The following is a 17,254-nucleotide window of genomic DNA, read 5'->3' as shown; positions in this document are numbered from 1 at the left end:
AACATTTGATTTAATTTTGATAAGTTTCCATTTTGGGAACATAGGAACAGGAGTAGGCTATTCAGCATCTTGAGCCTGTTCCACTATTCAACGAGATCATAGTCGATCTGTGGCCTGACTCCATATACCAGGTTTTGGCCCTTAATATCTATGCTTATCAAAATTTTATCTTAGTGAGTTTTGAGAAGATTTGTAGCTCAGGTTGAGGTTTCTGGATGTAGGTTTGCTCGCAGAGCTGGAAGGTTCATTTTCAGACATTGTGTCACCATACTAAGTAACATCATCAGTGAGCCTCTGGATGAATCATGGTGGTATGGCCCGCTTTCTATTTATGCATTTAGGTTTCCTTGAGTTGGTGATGTCATTTCCTGTGTTTTTTAGGGGGTGTTAAATGGGATGTGATGTCCTTCCTCATCTGTATGTAAGGATACTAGTAAGAGTGGGTCATGTCTTTTTGTGGCTAGTTAATGTTCATGTATATTATAAGGAAGGACACATCCACCCTGGGATGAGCCAAACAGACATGCACAAGAATTCCTAGAAGCATGACATTCCAACCAGAACTCTATCAACAAACACATTGACTTGGATCCCATTTACCACCCCCGAGAAAAAGAAGAGGAAATGATGTCACCACAGGAAATGATATCACCAACCCAAGGAAACCTAAACACATAAATAGAAAGCAGGCCATACCATCAGTGCTTCATCCAGAGGCTCACTGATGTTGTTACCTAATGTGGTGATGAAATATCTGAAAATGAACCTTCCAGCTCAGCGAGCAAACCTACATCCAAAAATTTATCTATCTCCAATTTGATATTTCACAACTGATCGAACATCCACTGCCATTTGTGGAAGAGAATTCCAAATCTTTATCACCTTTAGTGTGCAGAAGTGCTTTCTAATTCTTTCTGAAAACTCTAGCCCTAATTCTCTGACTATGCCCCCTAATTCTAGAACCCCAAGTGGTAATAGTTTATCTTTATTTACCCTGTTTTTTTCCTGTTAATACTTAAGACTTAGATCAGATCACCATTTAATCTTCTAAATTCTAGAAAATCAGGCCTAATTTGTATAATCTCTTCTCATAGCTTAACCCAGGTATCCAGGCAGCCTTTTGAATGTTTTGTTACAGAGACTTACCAGTGGCTACCTAAACAATATTTATGTGGAGGAGCCGGTGTTGGACTGGGGTAGATAAAGTTAAAAATCACACAACACTAGGTATAGTCTAATAGGTTTATTTGGAAGCACTAGCTTTCGGAGAACTGCTCCTTCATCAGGTGGCTGTGGGATAGGATCATAAGACATCGAGTTTATAGCAAAAGATTTCAGTGTCATGCAACTGAAATTATATTGAACAAACTTAGATTGCTATTAAGTCTTTCATCTTTTAGAATGGGTTGCAGGTTTTGGTTCATTAATATGTAAATCCCAAGACTTTTTTTAAGTCACATTCGTGAGATAGCTGAAGGATTTATTTTTTAAAAAGTGACATCTCTGCTCAGACAATGCGTTAAAGGTGTAAGGTTAGAGTCTGTCTGTATCCCAATTTTGAGTCAGATTGGTTCTATTTCCAAAGTAGGAATTTATAAAATATTACATTGATTGACTGCCTGCAGGTTGTGCACTTTTTGAGTAGAATAGGATGTATCTGCAAATATAATTCTACAAGTGCAAATTCATCCTGTAGTGCATGAGAGAGATAGAGTGTGCGTGTGTGTGCATGTGAGTGTACTTGAGAGAGTGTGTGTATGCTTGGTAAAGCGTGTGTGTGAGTGTCATAGAGTCATAGAGATGTACAGTATGGAAACAGACCCTTCGGTCCAACCCGTCCATGCTGACCAGGTATCCCAACCCAATCTAGTCCCACCTACCAGCACCCGCCCCATATCCCTCCAAACCCTTTCTATTCATATACCCATCAAATGCCTCTTAAATGTTGCAATTGTACCAGCCACCACCACATCCTCTGGCAATTCATTCCATATACGTAGCACCCTCTGCGTGAAAAAGTTGCCCCTTAGGTCTCTCTTATATCTTGCCCCTCTCACCCTAAACCTATGCTCTCTTTTCTGCACTCCCCAATCCCAGGGAAAAGACTTTGTCTATTTATCCTATCCATGTCCCTCATAATTTTGTAAATCCCTATAAGGTCACCCCTCAGCCTCCGATGCTCCAAGGAAAACAGCTCCAGCCTGTTCAGCCTCTCCCTGTAGGTCAGATCCTCCAACCCTGGCAACATCCTTGTAAATCTTTTCTGAACCCTTTCAAGTTTCACAACATCTTTCCGATAGGAAGGAGACCAGAATTGCATGCAATATTCCAATAGTGGCCTAACCAATGTCCTGTACAACCGCAACATAACCTCCCAACTCCTACTCAACACTCTGTGACCAATAAAGGAAGGCATACCAAACGCCTTCTTCACTATCCTATCTACCTGCGACTCCACTTTCAAGGAGCTATGAACCTGCACTCCAAGTTCTCTTTGTTTAGCAACACTCCCTAGGACCTTACCATTAAATGTATAAGTCCTGCTAAGGTTTGCTTTCCCAAAATGCAGCACCTCGCATTTATCTGAATTAAACTCCATCTGCCACTTCTCAGCCCATTGGCCCATCTGGTCAAGATCCTGTTGTAATCTGAGGTAACCCTTTTTGCTGTCCACTAAACCTCCAATTTTGGTGTCATCTGCAAACTTACTAACTGTACCTCTTATGCTCACATCCAAATCATTTATGTAAATGACAAAAAGTAGAGGGTGATGGAGTATAAGCCAGTGAGTGGGTGTGTGTGTGGGTAAATGTGGGGGGTGTACGTGTGTATGAGAGAAGGTCTGCATGAACGTGTGTGTATGTGAGAGTGTATAGTGTGGTGAAGTCATCTGTAGTGTGACATGAACTCCAGGTCCCAGTTGAGACCATCCTCATGGGTTCTGAACTTGGCTATCAGCTCTGCTTCACCACTGCGTTGTTGCATATCCTGAAGTCCACCTTGAAGGTTGGTCACCCGAAGATCCGAGACTGAATGTCCTTGACTGCTGAAGCGTTCCCCAACTGGGAGGGAACATCCCTGTCTGGCGATTGTTGCGCAGTGTCCATTCATCCATTGTTGTAATGTCTGCTTGGTCTTGCCAATATACCATGCCTTGGGGCATCCTTGTCTGCAGCGTATGAGATAGTTGGCCAAAGTTATCTATGAGTACATGCTGCATAAATGGTGGGTGGTGTCCCCACGTGTCATGGTGGTATCCGTGTCGACACTTTGACATGTCTTGCAGTGGTTGCCATGACAAGGATGTATGGTGTTGTGACCCATGTTGTCCTGAAGGCTGGGCAGTTTGTTGTGAACAATGGTCTGTTTAAAGTTTGGCAGTTGTTTAAAGGCGAGAAGTGGAGGCGTAGGGAAGATCTTGGCGAAGTGCTCATCCTCATCAATAATGTGTTGCAGGCATTGAAGAACATGGCATAGTTTCTCCGCTTGCAGGAACTACTGGACAACAAAGGGTACCCTATCGGTTACATCCCCTGTCTGTCTCCTGAGGATGTCATTATGGTATCTCGTCATGGCACATTAGAACTGACGATCAATGAGTTGAGCATCGTACCCTGTTCTTATGAGGGCAGACTTGAGCACCTTCAGGTATCAGTCACGTTCCTCTTCATCTGAACAGATGGGTTTGTTCAATATATTCTGTGTCTTATGATCCTGTCCCATAGCTATCTGATGAAGGAGCAGTGCTCCTAAAGCTAGTGCTTCCAACTAAATCTATTGGACTATAATCTGGTGTTGTGTGATTTTTAACTTAACCAATATTGTTCATTTAAAAGGGTTGAAACTGGAAATCTCATACTCATAATCGATAGATACACTGTGCAATAAGGGTCGAGCAAATCTTAGGATCTCCCACTGGGCTGCTCCTGGACCTAGTTAATGTGGCCATTGATGGTTCAATTAGCAGCCAATGTGCTCATCAAGGGGGAGCATGAAGATTCCGTTGGTACAGTAAAGACCTTTTGTGATTGGTGGACACTGCAGGGAATGGGTTGCATCATCATCCTCAGAGATGATATTTTAAGTTTGATAAGCTTCTGTTTTCATTTTGTAAGTTTCTATCAGCCTTTGATTTTTGTTACAGTGCCCCAGTAGTGGTTGTTCAAATCATTGTTTTACATTAAAATAATAGAAACTGAAAATCTATCACTTGGGACCATTGTGAAGTTAGAATTATTGTGCATCATTAAGTGTTCACCATTAGAAGTCAGGCTAAGTAGATCAGAAAATGAATTAGGAGGTGCTTGAAGTTACTGAGAAAGGGAGGTAGTTGGAGAAGGGAAAGTGAATCAAAAATGAAGTTTTGGGAGAGCAGGTGGACAAGTTGTTTGAAGCTCCTGAAGCTAATGTAGAAAATAGTTGAATGTTTGGAAGTATGTCATGCAGAGAAGGTGGGTGAGGACTGGGATGATATCGGAACCATTTAGGAGACCTGGTATGGATTTCAGGTTGAGTTCACATACTGCTGGAAACAAATCAATGTGGAGGTGATAATGTTGTGAGTAAAAAGACTGTGCACTCCACTGCTTAAAGAGACTCACAACATATTAAAAATAGAAGTAGGTAGTCATGGTAATGGATGTGCTACAGTGCTTGAATCTGAGTATAGAATCTAAGTAGCCCTAAGGTTTTGTACCATTGGATGAGTTTTTGAACAGGACTATGGAGATTGCATTAAAATATTAAGCTTCCAAAGACAGATTTTGATCTTGTTGAGTTGTCCTGATGTTGGACAGATAAATGGACTGATGATATGAACAATGCAGTGTGTATGTATCATATTGGAGAAAATCAGAAAGGCTAAGAGGGAAACTTCAGATAAACAGGAGGTAGCTTTATTTAGGAAAGTTTACTCTGTACCTGTCCCATGATATACTAGAAGAGATCTTCAACTCAACCTCTGACTGTTATCTCAAGTAGCTGAAAAGAGAAAACACAGGAGAAAATCTGGAGAATGCTGCTCAGTGTCCTGGCCAGTATTTATCCCTTAGCTGATAACTTTATAAACAAAGAATCAAAGCACATGGTATCTTATTGTATTAAAATTGCCAGCTATGTTTTCTACATTTCAACAGTGACTGTACATGAAGAATTTCTCTTCTCAGAAAGTATATTGTCATATTCTGAGGTTGTGAAAGTTTACAAGGGCATGATATTTATTTCATTGTAATGGTGCCAAATTTTAGTCTTGAATTCCTGGTTTTTATTCGTTAAAAGTTTTTATTTTGAGTACTTTAAGATCTTAGAACACTGAGGTGATGATAGAGCTCAGTGCTAATAATGTACAAATTGTAAAAGGATTGTAAATGTGATCTACTGAACTGAATCTCTTACCTTGCTTTCCATAGCACCTCACTGTAATGATCTACTTAAGACTCTTGAATCTTACTCTTCGATCATGTGGAAAAGTATCAAGCCACTATTTGTAGGGAAGATACTGTACAGTCCAGATACTCCAGCTACATTGAAGATAATGAAAGAGGTACTTGATTTTAGGGACAAAAATGTCTGACTAAAATCTATGTAATTCGAGTGGTCACTGTCCATAAAATATAAAATCAGAACAAGTTTTGAATGCTTATCAGGGGTCAGTTTCTATTAACCGCAATGATTTCAGTCAGTCTGAAGTTTTTTATACTTGAATAAGTTGTTTTTATATAGTAGCTTGCTACTTAGAATTTCTGATGGGCAGTGAAATTTCTAACTTTCAGTGACATGCTGGGTTGGGACCACTCAACAAAATGATAAAGAATTAGATTTGCACATTCCGACCATGAACAAACTGAAATGTTTTAACTGATTTTTGGAATGCTGCGTGCAATTCTGGTCTCCCTGCTATAGGAAAGATGTTGTGGAACTTGAAAGTGCTCAGAAAAGATTGACAAGGATGTCGCCAGAGTTGGAGGGTTTGAAGTATAGGGAGAGGCTGAATAGTTTGGGGCTATCTTCCCTTGAGCATCGGAAGCTGAGGGGTGAACTTATAGAGGTTTATAAAATCATGAAGAGCATGGATAGGGTAAATAAACAAGGCCTTTTCCATGGTATAGGGGAGTCCAAAACCAGAGGGCATAGTTTTAAGGTGAGAAGGAAACATTTCAAAGGGACCTAGGGGCCACATTTTTCATGCAGAGGGTGGTGCGTGTATGGAATGAGTTGCCCAAGGAAGTGGTGGAGGCTGGTACAATTCCCCAACATTTAAAAGGCATCTGGATGGATAAATGAATAGGAAGAATTCAGAGGGATATGGGTGAAATGCTGGCAAATGGGACTAGATTTATTTAAGATATCTGGTTGGCGTGGACGACTTGGAATGAAGGGTCTGTTTTCATGCTGTACATCTCTATGACCTAACTAGCTGTTTTCGCTACTTTATGTATTCAAACCGAATTAACTAAAACCCAAGCAACTAAATATCCAACAATTCCTACTTTATTGGATATAAGTAAATGGGACCCGTGATGTGTCAATGCAGGATGACCATGTCTTGACAATTGGAATTGAAAACCTGGCTAGAATATTTTGGAGTTGCTGACAGTTTTTCTTATCGCTGACAGGTGAACAGAACGTTTGAGGATCTAAGCTTGTTACAAGAGGTGCGAGGAGCCTGGAATGAAGCTGGACCCCAGATCTGGAAGTTTATGGAAAGTAGTCAGGAAATCCGTCTCCTGCAAGTTAGTGCTCCCATTATTCTTATTTTCTCACATTTAATAGTTTGCCTCAGTTGGAAATCTCTCTTCTGTGTAAGAAATGTTAAGGCTAGAGTTGGCAATGTTTAATTATTGCTATGTGCAATACTGAAGTGTGGGAATGAAGGGGTGCTTCACTGGGCAAGACTTTGAACCCAGACACATTTGCTGGGTCAGCTGTTAATGAAAAATTCTATAGTACTTTTTTGAAAAGAAAGAAAGATGTCCTGTTTTCCATCAGGTGGCTTTTTGTGAATAGTTACTGATGCACAATGACAGCTGCATCTTTCATATAATTATCACTTTGAATGGACAATGAGGTACAATATAAAAGCTAGTTAACAATTATGTGAAGGATGAATTGCCTCCAAGTATTTTGACACAGATAATGTGTCAGTGTGTCAATCAAGCTAAGGCTATAGCAGGTATATGCTGCTTCAACTCGATAGAGGTTTTTTTTTGAAGAGAGGCGTAGGCTCCTGACAGCAGCATCTCATAAAAGATTGAAAGGTGCTATCAGGAAAGGAGATTTTGGAGAATCTATTTAATGTTAAAAGCTCAATTATGTTGTGAAAGAACAGTGTCTAAAGATATCAACTGAAGTATATGGTAACTAGATACAGTAAGCAGTTCTCAAGGTGCTTATGAATTGGCATTATGTATAATAGCTTTATGATTTTTCATTTTAGTTGTGATTTTTCTAGTGAATAAACCTGTGTTGAACAACTGTAGATTAGTTATTTCAATCGCATGTGTGGAAATAGGCAGCTATGCTAGCCTTGAAGTCCATTCTGGAACTAGGTCCCACTGCTAACACAGAGTCAGCAAATCTGTGACATAATGAACTAATGGTAGTTGGTGTAAACTGAGGGTAATGGTCATGGAGAGGGTATGGTTTAATGACTCCTATCTAAGTGGTAAAGTGAAACTTAACATAGAATTGGAAACTTCCATTGCTGATCATAGTGTCTAATTCTGATGACATACAATCAGCTAATGGAGTTGAGTGCTGTCACTAATTTTCCATTCTAGATATTTTCCAGTCAACCTGATTCAAGGATATTATTGCACATCTCTGGAGCAGTGGGACTTGAAGACAGACCTCCTGACTTAGAGATAGGTACACTACCACTGCACCACAAGAACTCCAAAAATTGGTCTCAGGAAAGATCCCAGCTCATTTTATATTTTCAAACAACTTAATTCAGGGGTGTTACTAGATACCTCTGGGGCACATGGGGCTTGAATCCAGGCCTCCTAGTTTACAGGTAGGACATTGCAACTGCACCACCAAAGCCCCTTAGACTCAATCTAGAATAGAGAATTAAAACTTTATTAGATTATCAGTGATAGAAGATGAACCAGGAGTGTGTCTTAACAAGAAAAGGTACTTGTCTTAACAAGATATAATATGTAGAAGTTTTATTGGCTAAACTATTTCTGAAACAAACAGGAAAGGAGAATGAGGTGTCTCTCTCTCTCTCTCCATCGGGACCTTATGTCAGATTCCTGATTCTCCGCCAAGATTGACATCATCAGATTGGATGGAGTTAAATACAGCTTCCAACATTAACACCATCAGAACATTTTCAACATTATAGAACATCACCCTCAAGCTTTCATCTATAATTAAAATCCGTTCATTCATGTATATAGTTACATTTACCACCACATCATTCACTTCCCTCCACCAAAGTCTTTGACTTCCACAAATACAGATGATCTGGAGTTTTTACAGATTTTTTTAGAATTATCTGTCTTTGGACTTTCTCTTGCTAGAAGACTGTTGACCCAAATTCTGATCTTCACCCTGATTGGTCTGTAATCATTTTTCCAATCTTTTATTTCTTGAATGTTCTTTGTAAAAGATATTGTTCCCTCTAAGTCTGGTAATTGATCTTCTTTTCTATCAAGAAGATCTGTAGTCTCCTGAATTTCCTTCACCAAGGGATTCTTCCCTGTTGGATCAGGTAGTTGTCCCATAACCTCATTCTTGGGACCTTTTAATCTCATCAGTGCCCAGCATGGGAGTTTGCCACTCTGTTGAAACGAGTATTTTCTTCCTTGCAGCATCCTGTAATTTTAGATCAGGCAACTATTTTTTGACTGTGTCCTGATACTATGGCACCCTGGGTTTCCATGAAGTCACATGCAGCTCATCTCCATTTTATTTGAGCAATTTTTTATTTTCAATTTGCTCTTACATCCGTGCTGAAAGACTTAAGTGCTTTACTTAAACTTTTTAAATAGATTGGACATCATTTGCTCTCTGTGGATGTCTTTACATTGAACTAGACGTTCATGTCCTCAGTCATGGTACTAGAGGATTACTGCTTACCTAGCATTATCTCTGTCACTGGTACTGATAATTCTGATTTGGAAGACAAAAGAGTGAACTAGTGATGGCTTGTCATCTGACATCAATGTCAAATCTGGTGTATCAGTTTGTTCATCAAAATATTTTTTTGCCTGCGCAATCTCCACTAGAGATTTCTCAATTAGCTCAAATGTTGAAGTGCTCATTCTTATTCTTAGTATTTGATTGTAGTGACAAACTTATGTCTTATGTCTTCTGATCTGCCTTCAGTGATGATAAGACTGTTTTCTAGACTTGACAATCTGTGTAATTGCGTATTCCACAGTGGGTTATGAAATCTTTAATCGCTTTCGAGATGCCTGTCCACTAAACTGCTGACTGAGCCCTGGCTGCACAAATTAGCAATAACCAAGACTTTCTGATGTATCCTTTCCAGGAGTGATTTGTCGAATTAGGTTATGGTTAAAGAGCACTTAAAGTGTTGGTGATGCACAGAGATTAATATAGCAGGGTAAATATCATTAGGAAGTATAACCGAGGGATTCCTAGGAGAAATTGGTGATCCAACTGGTTTGAATTTGATGGAATGTTTTTCTGATTATGGAGATCTGTGACTTTATGCTTGATACAGGGGTGAATACCTTATCAAATTAAAAATACCATTGCAAAAGAAAAAGTTATGGCTGACAGAAATGAAACTTAATGGCATAGGGGGAATAACTCTCAAGGGCAAGGATATGCTGGAAACAACACTGGAATGCAGCGCATCAGAAAATTAAGATTATCCCAAGTCAGGCTTCAGCAAGAGGGAATGATGAGCATGGAGGGGGAGGAGAAAAGTAAAGGGTTGTTTCCCTCTACTCCATCCCATGCCAGGCCTGGCTAAGAGTGGGCCTGAAAAGCTGGACACTTGGTAATAACCTCTATTACTTCCAGTATAGTTTTTATGCTTCCCTGCTATCCCCTTCCTGGTGACCTGTAAGTTTCCAGTCGTCAGTAATCCTGCAGCTTTTTCATCATTTGTGTGTCTTTTGCATTAACAGTTCCTCAAGTAAATTTGATTGTCTCAAACTCTCATTTCTGGTGCAGTGTTATGGCATAGATTCCAGACAAGACAAGTGGTTTAAGATGTTTACCTGACATCAAGGCATATGACATTTTGGAATAAAAATACCACTTTTGCCTTAGTTATTCTCTATATGATGTGTGTTTATAATGTACAATAATATCAATAAATACAGAATCCAGACTGTAAGTCTGATATTGTAGATAGTTTCTGTTTTTGATAAATTTCATGATAACTGACTCAACAAGAACCTAAGTCTCTTTGATATGTATTTGATATGACATTGAAAATCTACAACTAGCACCATCTGGCAGAGGAACAAAGAAGGGACACATTGCCCAATTTGCTAACATTTGTTAAATTAAGTAACCCTGTGTTTTGTCTTCATCAGAAAATGCTAAGGAACCCTGCTATCGCTACCCTTATTGATCTACAACTTAATTCTACCTCTTGGACTGCAGAAAGTATTGCCAACTTTCTGACGAGCCAAACTGAAGGGAGTGAGAATTCCAATTACACCTGGAAACAAGCTTATGAAGAATTAGATCAAGTGGTCAACTCTTTCTCCCAGGTCTTTGAGGTATGTTTCTATTAAATGTTCTCCAGTGTGGTTAAATGTTCTCCAGTTCAGAGAGAAATCCTCAATTTTGGTCAAAGCTCCAAAACTGGGGTACAGACTTTAAAAAACAAATCTGTTCCTTTTGGAAATCATGCACCTCTATAATTGGAAAAGAAATTTCATAATAAAGAAAATTTGGACTGTGATTCATTTTCTAAATGTTTGTAATCCTGATATCTAATCAACTCAAGTCAAGCAGGAGAATACTTAAGTTTAGTTTAAGGGAATTGTTTTGGTATTTCTCTGGATTCCGAAAAAAACTAAATTATAATTTAGTGGTGAATTAGTTAGTGTTAAGAGTAATATATCTTTTCACTCATCCCTGAGGCATTTTCATATTGAGTACCATTGCTATAAATTTAGTTAGAGTTAAACTATGAAGTGGAATACAGCCTGAATCTGATGTTTAACAATAAAAACATTAGCTATTTGTTAAAAAACTAAAAATATTTTCTGAATGCCACTCACAAATATGAATGTTTGTGAAACATGAAAGATCAGACTCGCAGATCAATTTGAGAAACTGTCATTAAATGGCACCAAACTTTTCATGTTTAAATCAAATAACGTCATAGATTATGTTTCATAATAACCCTCCATAACTATAAATGTTGCTATTGTCAATTAAATTGAATATTATTTTCATGCTCTTTGTTATTGTGAAATGGCAACTTCTTGATGTGAAGAAGCTGACAATCGTATTTGTGCCACAATGAAGTACACATACATTGCCAGTGATCTTTGTAGGTTACTGATAAGTCGAAGATCAGTTCTCCACAGGGTAAATTTTATAGCATGGGCTTACCCAAAGTAATAATCTGGGTTCCCTAACAGCATCAGAGTGGGACTTCTGCCCCTCAGAGCAAAGAAGGCTCAACCTTGAGCGACTAGCCAATGTGCTTACAAGCTCAGTAGTCCCAGAGATATCCTATGCTTGAACTGTGAGGGAGTCTTAAGGAGACAATTAGGTAATACCAAGATGAAAGGTTTTTGATCATTATAAGGGGAAGGAAACACAAGGCGGTCTGAAATTCTGTAGCAGTCCTTGAAAAGAATGAGTTAGTTTAGAAGACGTGAGATGGTCTTGACTACAGCAGGAAGGGCGAAGACTGTATCTGATAATCAAGCTTGGGAGGAACAGAAGTGGAAAAGTTGAGGACTAATCACTGACCAAATTGAAATTTGAGAAAGTCCCAATAGAGCAAGGCAGAGAATAAGGCTTTAAATAAATCTCTCAAATAATTTTGTTTACACTGACACCTGATGATCAGCTCATATTAGCATATGTGCCTGAGCCAGCTGTGCCTGTTTATATTTTCAGTTCTCAGTGGACTACCTCCATCCCTCTCTATCCTGCGTTTGCCCATAGGTAACTAATAGAGACCTTAGCACATATACTTATACATGTGAGCAAATCCCTGCTGTCAGGATAGTGGAACTGATCATTAATGGAAGCTGGAGTCTCTGGTTTAAACTCTGATGCCTCTGGGTTTGGTACAACTTGCAATTTGTTCTCAAGATTATGTTCCCTGACACCTGGAACTTTTGACACACAAGGAGATTTTAAAGGTAGCCCATTGTGCCTCAATGTCATTGTTGGCACTGATTTGTTTAGACTGGTGAGAATTAAGACATGAAATGCAATGTTCTCTCAGTGCCACTCTTTGTGATGCTACTATAGTCGATGCTCTCTCATTTCTCTAAGGTTCCACATAACTTTGTCTTATACAATCTTCTTCATTGTCGTTGATGCTTTTCTCCAGATTGAAGTCAAGACTTGAGTCATTCTTTGTCAGGATTATATGCTGCTTGAGATGTTAACTTGTCTGTTGTCTCCATTGTTACTGACTGACATGCATGTTTCTGTTTCTGTTTGATTTCCAGTGTGTACTAGTGAATTGCCTCCAGCTACTGTCTATAATGTTCTAAAGTGGCAATGCAGCATAATCTAGACATTAGTTTTTGATTCAAGTCAATTTCTCTCCGACTCTTTCTTTAACCTTTAACATCCAACACTACTTGACTATTTACCTGGATTTTCTAAAGAAGTATAAACCACAATCCTACTTTAAATCACACTCTTTCTGTTTCCTCATGGACATTGTTCTGAGTAAAGATTGTCTAAAAATATTGCTCTTTCTTGACAGTGCATATCTCTGAATAAACTAGAAGCTGTTCCGACCGAAGAGAAGTTAGTGGTCCGTGCGTTGCAGCTTCTGGAGGAGAGACAGTTCTGGGCTGGAGTTGTGTTTTTGGTTGATGAGCCAACAGGTAGTGAGATTCACACTCTTCAGCCCCACATCAAATACAAGATTAGGATGGACATTGATTATGTAGCTCCAACCCACAAAATCAAGGACAGGTATGTTGGCATGTTAATCAAATTCAGTTCCTTTTTGGAATGTAGGACACTTGGTCCTCGTAATTTCACCAGAAATCTCATTCATGTTGATGACGATTTTCCTGCAGTATTTGTTATGGGGTTTTGGTGGAGAAACAAAGTCAACACCTGGGAAATTCCAGGCTGTATTCATTTACTATTTTCTATGTCTGTCCAGAATTTCCCTCAAGTGATCAAATATTCAAGCCTGCTGTCAGATTTCGGAGATTAACTGTTGTATTCTAGAAAATGCAAAACCACTTACCATTAACTTCAGCTATGACGTTATCTCTCGGTGGTTGTTTGTTTATTTTTATTAAAGGAGAGGAAGTGTGGCAGCAGTCTATGAGCACGCAGTGTCTGTGTGAGATTCTTTGAGTTAGTTTATCTAAAGTATTATCTTTGCCATTTATTTCTGAACTACCATCATGATTTGAAGTGACAGAATAGGGTCAGTATTCCATCTCAAGTTTGACTTACTTTTAGGGAAGCTGCTGTTGTTTTGAGGTTGCCCATCTGTCCTGGAAAAGGATCAAACCAGCTGAATATTAAATGTGTTTAATTTCCTATTGCCAAATCAGTCATTTCTGTTAGCCAACATTGTGTCTGTGTGTGACCACAAGTGTCGTTGCAGTTTATGAAGGAGAGGTATGCCATTGCTTAGTGTTTTGCATTTTCATATCAACACAGCCAAGAGGCTGGGACTAGTAGAGATGGCACACAAGTGTGATAAAATGTGACAACTGGAAGTAAACTTTGTGTGGATATGATTTTTAACATGCCATTGATATGGGTGGAGCATATGATTATACTGGAGTTTAATCTTTAATTATATGACCAAAAAAAAATCAGAAAACCTCTTGTGGTTGCCCTGTCAATTGCCCGTGATAAAAGTACATGAAAAAGCACCATGAATTTCATTTTTGCTATCAGAAATGTACTTCAACTGGTTAGAAATTTGGAGTTTCATTGTTGCACAAGCTGAGGGAAGTTGCATTGCTATTGGCAGGAAGACAATATTCTGAGCAGTGCCTCCAAATTGAGCATGACTTGCCTGCACTTTGGTTTAATGGGTTCTGAGATGGCTATACACCTGCAAATTCTACCATACGCAGGAGAGGTGGTGTTTGGAGGTTGATGCACTCTGTCTCTAATGCCTCAACATTATCTTATGTGCTACCACTTCACCCCCCAACTGTGTTTGGTGCATTCCTGAATAAACCTCCATTTTTGGCCGGTGGCACACCACTCCCGAGGGTTGGTAAAACTGTTTGATTTCTGTAGGTCACTTTAAGGATATCCCTGAAATGTTTCTGCTGCTCTCCCAGGGAAGTTGGGGGGAGGGGGGGGGTGGTGTCTCCTGTCATGACTGAATTCTGAGCAGAGCAGCTGCTTTGGGAATTTCGTGCAACTTGCAAATGACATGTCTCATCCAGCCCAAGCAGAAAGACTTAATGACAGCGAGACTTCTTTATCAATGTCCGATATATGTAGAAATTTGGCTGAGTCTTGTTACTGTGATGAATTGTATTTTGCTGTGTTACCTCTTAGGTTTTGGGACCCAGGACCTGAAGCCCTCACAATTCGGGACCTTCAGTACATCTGGGGAGGATTTGTTTACATCCAGGATTTGGTGGAACAGGCAATTATTCGAGTACAGACCAATGAACACAAGAAGACTGGACTTTATTTACAACAGATGCCATATCCATGCTATGTGGATGATGGGTAAGTGCCAGAACACATCTCGATGATTGATGAATATAAAAGATACTGTAGCAGAGCAGTAATATATTTGGCAAGTGATTTATGGCCCATGCTAATGCTGTGGAGCCTTGTGGATAAATTTGTAAGCTCCAGCTAAAGATAGATGGGCATATTAACCCTTGCCTCAGTTTGACCTAGTATCTGGGGACCATCCTACCTTTGGGCCATTTGCCCAGAGTCTGGATGGGAGTACAGCAGAGCTACCCACCCACAAACGGGGGGTAACAAATTGTCTTTGATTTTACGCCGTGTGTCAGAGATGAATAAAATTTTCCAGGTCATAACCAGGTTCCCAGACAGGTCAAATAAGTGGTAGCTGCCTGGAAATGACTTTCCAGTGGCAGACCAGGATGACAGCACTGTCTTGTTAGAGAGTTGTCTCAATGACTACTCAAGCAATTGGCTATTATGTCATACTCACCAAAGCATACCATACAACCAATGTTACAGACACCTCCATCATTATCTCTATCCTCTCCATAGGCAGAACAGACTCATCAGAGTTGGCAGCAGAATAGTAGACAGTTTAGTTCAGCTGCAATCTGGGATTCTTCAACATTGTCTGTGGTTCCTGACGTTTCATTGGATCAGATCGAAAATACACAAAGAAACCTCCTCCTGATATTTTATCCAAGCTAACAATGGTTAAGCAGATTTTACTGTCAGCTCATTTTGACTGTTCAAAAATAATGAATTTGTGAATTTCAAATCCACAATGTGTATGGAGTGCTAACTTTACTCATCAAATTACTGAAGTGGCTTAATGCTCCACTCATTTGCTGATGACTTCTCACTTTCTTTTCCTTGAAGGAATACACACAACCAAAACTGAACTCAAAGTTTCAGAAGGACCAACACTAAACGTGATCAACATAGCTATGATATTCAGAGGAAATGGAACATTTAGTTAGACAACCAAAGCCCTAGAACAAACCACAGGAAGAAGTGTTCAATGTGTAAAGTAATCTGGTCATACACCACATCTATCTTGCTTCTTGCTGATCAGAATTGGATATTCAGTATGGGTGGTTCAGAGAAAAACCATGAGGCTATTCCCCAGTATTGAAGGTCAAAGATTTTGGAAAGTGTTGGAGAGATGTGGACTTTTCAGCCTGGAAGGGAGAGGTTTCCTGAGTGGTGATCTTACAAAGGCATATAAGATAGTTAAGGGAATGTAAAAAGATTAGAGTGAAGAGGAACGAGTTTAAGCTAATGAAGAAATAAATTTCAGGTCTTCAGTCCCTTAGACCCTCCGCTCCTCAGATTGGAGGAGGCATATATCTGAAGCATTTAAAAAATCATTGGATCCTGCAGTGGGAGGGTTATGACAATAGGCTCTTTTTATAATGATTAATGTAAAAGGACTAAATGCTCTTTTGTCAAAAATAATTACCTTACAATTTTGCAACTTAAGACATATTTAATGTTTCAAATTCAATTTTAAATACTAGCAGCAGGATAATTTGAATCATGTTTATTTTTCTAGCTGATACTAAATTGAATTAATTGATGAAATGTAACCATTATTTGAAAAAGCATATTTGAAACAATTATAATATGTTAGTTATATTGTGCCAAGAGATGTAGTAAATTCTAGATAATCAATTCTAAATGTCTGTTTAACATTGCTATAACACAAGGTTTTTTTTCTATAGAGCTCTAATGGATCCTCTTTCTCTCTTGAAGTCTCTTGTTGGCATTTAGTTCTCCCAATTCCTCTGCCTCTGCCTCATCTGCTCGGAAGAAGAGACATTCCACTCCCAAGCATCCGAGATGTCAAATTGGGTTTATACGCATGTGTATCGAGGAAGAAACTGAAATCTGATTCTCATTCCTTTTATTAATTTTCTGCCAAACTAATTTAGAGTGTGAACCAATTGCCCAAACCATCTTCCTCACTGAGACCAATAATTTACTTTGAGATTCCTGGTCTGTGGCTTCTGTATCCCTAGTACATTCCTTGTGAACCTATCTCTTCAGATAGTCTGAACAGTTTTAAATAATGTTCTCCTTCTGAACTCAACTCTGTATTCCAAACTATTTAGCTGATTGTCTTCTTCCAAACAGGTGATTAATTTTGATTTTCTCTTAAATCAGTTTCTTGCGAGTTTTGAACCGTTCGTTGCCCCTCTTCATGATCCTGTCTTGGATTTACTCAGTAGCGATGATAGTCAAGAGGCTGGTTCATGAGAAGGAGGCACGGCTAAAGGAGACAATGAAGATGATGGGACTGTCTAATGGAATTTTGTGGGTCAGCTGGTTCATCAGTAGCTTTATCCCTTTCCTCATCAGTGCTGCTTTTCTCACATTAATCCTGAAGGTAAATGCCCTATAATGATTGAAGTTAACAAAACTTTTG

The 17,254-nt window shown here is 39.2% G+C and overlaps 1 protein-coding gene across 2 annotated transcripts in view; it reads left to right on the top strand.

Annotated features, from left to right (window-relative positions):
• Window positions 1-17,254, top strand: part of LOC122565247 (phospholipid-transporting ATPase ABCA1-like) — a 181,281-nt gene that overhangs the window by 74,457 nt on the left and 89,570 nt on the right. For both annotated transcript variants that reach the window (XM_043721019.2, XM_043721016.2), the window contains exons 10-15: window positions 5,409-5,542; window positions 6,615-6,731; window positions 10,521-10,709; window positions 12,896-13,110; window positions 14,680-14,856; window positions 16,993-17,215. In XM_043721019.2, coding sequence (XP_043576954.2) covers window positions 5,409-5,542; window positions 6,615-6,731; window positions 10,521-10,709; window positions 12,896-13,110; window positions 14,680-14,856; window positions 16,993-17,215 — 1,055 coding nt within the window. The remainder of the gene's footprint in view (window positions 1-5,408; window positions 5,543-6,614; window positions 6,732-10,520; window positions 10,710-12,895; window positions 13,111-14,679; window positions 14,857-16,992; window positions 17,216-17,254) is intronic.

The sequence above is a fragment of the Chiloscyllium plagiosum genome, unplaced genomic scaffold (genome assembly GCF_037043375.1).
Source record: "Chiloscyllium plagiosum isolate Xiang-an unplaced genomic scaffold, Cpla_swu_hap1 HiC_scaffold_28, whole genome shotgun sequence".
Taxonomy (NCBI): domain Eukaryota; kingdom Metazoa; phylum Chordata; class Chondrichthyes; order Orectolobiformes; family Hemiscylliidae; genus Chiloscyllium; species Chiloscyllium plagiosum.
The sequence above is the reverse complement of the archived record's forward strand: the minus strand, read 5'-3'. Positions and strand labels throughout refer to the sequence as shown.